Source organism: Solanum stenotomum, unplaced genomic scaffold (assembly GCF_019186545.1).
Source record: "Solanum stenotomum isolate F172 unplaced genomic scaffold, ASM1918654v1 scaffold11639, whole genome shotgun sequence".
Classification (NCBI taxonomy): Eukaryota; Viridiplantae; Streptophyta; class Magnoliopsida; order Solanales; family Solanaceae; genus Solanum; species Solanum stenotomum.
Window position 1 is genome coordinate 16,756 of NW_026021662.1, and position 5,870 is coordinate 22,625.

General features: G+C 33.2%; 1 protein-coding gene across 1 annotated transcript; it reads left to right on the forward strand.

Annotated features, from left to right (window-relative positions):
* Positions 1-1,525: 1,525 nt before the first annotated feature.
* On the forward strand, positions 1,526-3,711 carry LOC125849936 (WAT1-related protein At1g70260-like). Its single transcript, XM_049529886.1, has 7 exons — positions 1,526-1,728; positions 1,811-1,873; positions 1,957-2,073; positions 2,709-2,958; positions 3,070-3,228; positions 3,324-3,475; positions 3,552-3,711. Exons 1-7 carry the CDS (start codon positions 1,526-1,528, stop codon positions 3,709-3,711), a joined length of 1,104 nt encoding a protein of 367 aa, XP_049385843.1.
* Positions 3,712-5,870: the final 2,159 nt, after the last annotated feature.

The following is a 5,870-nucleotide window of genomic DNA, read 5'->3' on the forward strand; positions in this document are numbered from 1 at the left end:
TGAAGACCACACGGATCTCAAGATTGTGTTTGTTTATATGTCTAAGTACTAATTTGCACCTTTCACATATATTTACGGTTATCGCTCGCCTCTCTTCTTCTTTCTCTTTAAATCTATCTTTATTTGATAATGGTGACACCAATCTCAGCAAAAAATATACTCTCTCCGTTTAAAAAATAATGATCTAATTTGATTTGAAACGCAATTTAAGAAAAGAAGGAAGAATTTTTAATCTTGTGGTTCTAAATTAAAGTTATGTCAAATGTACTAAAATGTCTTTTAATCTTGTGGCCTTAAACATGCCACGTGGAAAGTTAAAGTTAAAGTATTGCAAAAAAAGAAAATGGGTCATTCTTTTTGAAACAGACTAAAAAGGAAATTGTGTCATTTTTTTTAAAATAGAGGGAGTATCTCAATTTGGATTCACGCCCTACAAAAAGTTGATATATACTTGAACGGACTTTGGGTATCTAGCATCTGCTAATATCTTGCCCACATGGGTTGATTTGGATATAGGGAATGAGCACATAGTAAAAGAGAATATACTTGCATCAACTTTATTAATTATATCGAAAATATCTGAACAAATTCAAAAAAAATTAAGTTGAGAATAAATTCGACTTTTATATGAGTGAATTGTAGAGTTCTAAGCTTGCTACAATTTGAATATACAATTTACAAGAAAAGTGAATGACTACAACTACTATTACAATTATATATAACTTAACCTAGTCAACTTCAGCTAGTAGAAGACATAATATCCTAGTCAACTTTTAGTAGCCCAGTCCTAGTATGACTCTTAACTTTATAACGCTTAAAGTTATACATGTTGGTTGTACCACATTGTTCAACTTGTGCCACATATAGCTTCAATTTTCCTTATCTTCAACGAGACGATATATTCACACCCCGAGTTACTACCAAATGCAAACTCAAATAATTTTTTTTAAAAAAGAGACTACCAACTTCTTGACAATGTGACACTAGTAGTCCGTCCAAAGCTGACAAGGCGCCCACATATTATATCCTGAAACGTACATGACGTTTTAATTTCAATTATTCTTTTGCTTACGTACTTAAATATGTCAAACTATTCAATTTCTTGCATTCTTTCCAATAGAACGGCTAATCAAATAATCTTTCCTGTGGTTAAATTTATGTCAGCCACAAACCAAAACCTTATGGGGTTACTAATCAATAATCAATATATAAGATAATTTAGACCACCTTAGGACAAATCTAATTCTTGGCTAATACCTACTCTCAGATTCCACGAAGGACAAACTAATATGAAGAAATTTTCTTAAATCAACAATTAAACAATTATTGCATCCCCCTTCCATGCCATGCATGGGTCACCGATCAATTAGCTAATTCTCTTTTCCAAGTAGCTTATCACTTCCATCAAAGGTTGCCTTGTTTTATTCTTTTTATTTATCCAAAAATTGAATTAATTTACCTCCATAAATAGGGAAGGTTGTGATAAAAAAAATACACACACACAAGCAAAAATAAAAAGAGAGAGATGGGTGTGAAGGTTGCCATAGGAGAAATGTTGCCATGCACATCCATGATTATAATAGAAGCTTGCACCATTTTCTTGACGATCATGGCGAGCACCGCCATGTCAAAGCTAGGGATGAGTTCTTTTGTGTTTGTGGTTTATACAAACGCTCTTAGCTTTATAATTCTTATTCCATTCTCTATCCTTTTCCACAGAAATAACAAGTACGACATAGTATTCATACGTCTTTCTTCTCCATAGATATATAAAATGTGTCTCGTGTTGATCAATAATTTGTAAACGCAGGACTGAGGAGCCATTATTCACGTTTCCCCTTGTTTTGCGTGCCTTCTTCCTTGGTTTAGTAGGGTAAGTATATATAAATTCTCTTAATTTTGATGTTGATTATTAGTCATTTGATAATATATATATGTAATGAAATAATGATGCAGGGTAACTATAGCTCAAAATCTAGCATTTGCGGGACTAAGTTATAGTTCTCCAATAGTAGCATGTGGTGCAGCCAACATGATACCTGCTTCCTCTTTCATTATTGCCATTATTCTCAGGTTCTCTCTAAATTATTTTACCACTAGCAGTGCTTAGTATGTAATCACCTCATTTAAGATCGTTCTAAATGAGATGATCACATACTTTTATATGATATTAGCGCAAACAATGATTTAGGGATCCAATTTTAATTTCATTCATTATTAAAAGGATTTTTCATCACTATTATTACATCTACCAATTCCTACAATAGATAATTACCACCATTCTTCAACATTATATACCGCTAAACGCCATTATCATTCACCACCGCTATTAGCTATCTGTATCATTCACTATGAATTCTCAACCACTACCACCATCAACCACAATTAGTCACTACTACCAACCACTATATCATAAGATACTCCCCACAACCACCATCATGAATCATGATCAGTCAACACCATCCCAATCGACAAACAGAATCACCCGTCATCACCACCATCACCAATTGTTATATAAAAAATTTTAAAAATATTTTGTTGATATAATATTAAATCAATTTAGTGTTTTTATTTAAATTTTATGTTTATTATTTTGTATATAAAGAAAATTTTATACTTTCAGATGTTCATTCAAATTCAAATGTTTAAATCTTGAAAATAAATAAAAACAAATGAGGCCTAAAAGAGCATAACTATTTTAATTGTAGGAAAATAAGAATTGACTTGAAGAGGCAAGGAAGTATAGTAAGAGTGATTGGGAGCTTAATATCAATAGTGGGAATATTAGCAATGACTTTCTACAAAGGTCCAGTGGTGAAACAATATTCTCCATCTTTTCTTCATCTTGCCACGTCACCACACCTCTTCATCTTCACTTCTACACATGAGAATTGGGTTCTTGGTTGCTTCTTGTTTGCTTCTGCTTCCTTTGCTCTTGTCATATGGAACATTATTCAGGTAATAAATAAATCTCTTTTATTTTTCTATTTTATTTCTTGTATCTATCTGAAATTTATATTAAATGAATTATATATATATATATATATATATATATAAAATTGTTTTCAGGTCGGAACTAGCAAGAAGCATCCACATGTGATGAAAATAACTTGTCTCTATACCTTATTTGGAACGATCCAATCTGCATTACTTGCTCTACTCATGGAAAAAGATCTTAGGGTTTGGAAACTTAAACTTGATATGGAGCTTCTTGTCATAGTTTTAACTGTAAGCTCACTTAATTTAAAAATACTACGAGTAAAATTTAATCATTAATTAGTTAGATAATTTTAATAACGTGATAATGCTTTGATACATAATAGGCAATTTTCGGGAGTTTAATACGTAGCAATGTCCAAATGTGGTGCTCGCATTTAAAAGGACCCTCTTATGCCCTATTTTTCAAGCCCGTGGGAGTTCCAGTTGCCAGCACTTGTGGTTGTGTGCTCTTTGCTGCGACTTTCCACTATGGAAGGTAAGTTTAAAGTTAAATTGTTACTTAAAAAACGTGATGTAAATAGAAAGCTTACATGGATGAATATCATGTGCAGCATGTTGAGTGCATGTATATGTGGACTTGGTTATTACACCACGCTATGGGGACAACTCAAAGAAGATGAGACAATGAAAAACAAGAAAGGCAACGTGACTACTTCTGATGAAAGAGTTCCTCTTCTGGAAGAACAACAAGAAGAAGATTCACAGGTCTAGGATATTAAAGATAATTAATGATCAACCAACGGAGGGTGTGTTTTTTAAAACCCTTCGTTGCGAGTTCAAGTATTTATGATGGTACTATAAGAATTGGTGTTCTTATAATTTATAAGAATACTTTGATTGTGATGGAAATAACGAAGTGGAGTATGTGTGATTACGTGGATCAGAGTATAAGAATTATGTATTATATTTTTCTAATATATCTACCTTGGTTAGGGTTAAGATTCAAGTAATATCTATGTTTTTTAAAAAAATATTATGAGCCATTATTCACGTTTCTCCCTATTTTGCATATGCCTTCTTCCTTGGTTTGGTAGGGTAAGTACTCTCTTAATTTTGGTCTTGATGACTATATATGAGTAAATGTAATGGAACATTTGTGGATTAACTAATTAGCTGCTTACGTTTTCTTCACGTTTGTTTCCAGTAATTATAGTAATGTAAAAAAAAAAAAAATGCCTTCTTATCTTCTCATCACAAAAGCAAGTTGAATCAAACCTTTGACCTCTCTATAGCAATAACGAAAATTAACCGAAGCATTACTGATAAGATAGAGCAACAATATCTTGAAAGATCCTTTTCAACTTACCGTTAGATGTAGCCTTGTTGATGAGCATATTGGTGAAAATCATAGAGTCCACCTCAATTATATAATTATCCAAGACATTTTCGGGACACCGTTTGACAGCAAATCTGACATCTGAAGTTTCTGCAAAGTTGTTGCTAGTACTTTGGATAGGTTTTGAGAATGCCTCGATGAAGTCTCCGTCGCTATTTCTGACATCAACTCTGCTTTGTCGTTGTATCTTCCATCCACATTCACTTTATATTTACCCATTTTTGACATTTGCCATGTGACAAGTTGATAATGACCATAGGTTGTAGCCTCTCTCACTACAACAAAAATAACTTTTAGCGGCAATAAATATAGACATTAATAAAGAGTGCTAAAATTTTTGCCGACATTAATTAAGTGCCATTAGAACCAATATTGCTAAAGGCTTTAAAGACATATACAAAAAATGCTAATTGCCGCTAAAAATACATATCTAATGATCATTTTTGATGTACTTTCTATGCTTTCACACATATTAGGTCAATTATCCATAGTTGTATAGTTAGAAAAAACAATCCTCATAGCAGTAGTCATATTCCACAAAATTTTGTACTACATCTTCTTTTGATGCATTTTATCTTGAAGTCCATAGCTTCCATAGTTCTCAGGAAATAAAGATAGGTGCAATCTGAAGAATCATTTTCTGAACAATGTTTTTAGCTTTCAAGTTCCACCAATTTTGAAATATCCTTCTAATAGCACCAGGTTTGTGAACATTTCCCAGAGGGGCGCCAATGTGTTTGGCCTCTTCTCCATGAGTAAAGGTGTGACGAATTCGAACCAGTGATTTAATTAGTGTAGCAATAGCAATCTGCATTAGATTGCATCCCAAATGTCACGATGGTCTCATTGAAAGATAGTTTACCCTTACACAGTCTCCAAGTCAGAAAAGAGATCTTGAAAGGAACAACTTTATGCCACAAAGTATTAAGGAACTCCTCCTTCTGTTTGATGGGTTTGACCAAGTGTCAGGCAGAACCATTAGAGTACAGTTTATCCTCAGTGCCCATCCAAATTGGACCATCGATCATCTTGATCCGTAGTGCTAATTTCAATATTTTTGATATCTTGCACAATGTTAGATGGTAGCACGCAAGAAAATATTCTTTCATCTCATGTCCTATTCAACATAAAATCCTTAACAAACACCTAAGCCAGTAACCCATCACAACACACTGTAGGAATTGATGCTAGGGGACAATGATTAGTCCAAGTGTCCCACGAGAAGTTGGAGTTCCCCAAATTAATAATCCACCTAATTTTTTCTTCTGCTATACTTCTTGCCCAAACTAAGTTCTTTCAGTCTTGTGAATTACTTGAGATCAACTTTTTTTGAGCAATGCATTTATAAGAACAATACATTTTATTCTTGAAATCAACTCAAAGAGTGTGAGTAGTTCTCAATCTCCACCATCTTTAAATAGCTAAGGTGTTAGAGATATCAACCAAGCTTCTAATACCTATACTACCTTCATTTTTTGGGTAACACAAGTTGACCATGAGCTCCCATGGTACATCTTAGTGTTAGTAGTTGATC

Excerpts from the sequence above, each read along its gene's own strand:
- LOC125849936 (XM_049529886.1), top strand. The coding sequence starts at position 1,526 with ATGGGTGTGAAGGTTGCCATAGGAGAAATGTTGCCATGCACATCCATG. Across the intron at positions 2,074-2,708 it reads ATTATTGCCATTATTCTCAG|GAAAATAAGAATTGACTTGA; the intron begins GTTCTCTCTAAA and ends TTTTAATTGTAG. Across the intron at positions 3,229-3,323 it reads TTCTTGTCATAGTTTTAACT|GCAATTTTCGGGAGTTTAAT; the intron begins GTAAGCTCACTT and ends GATACATAATAG.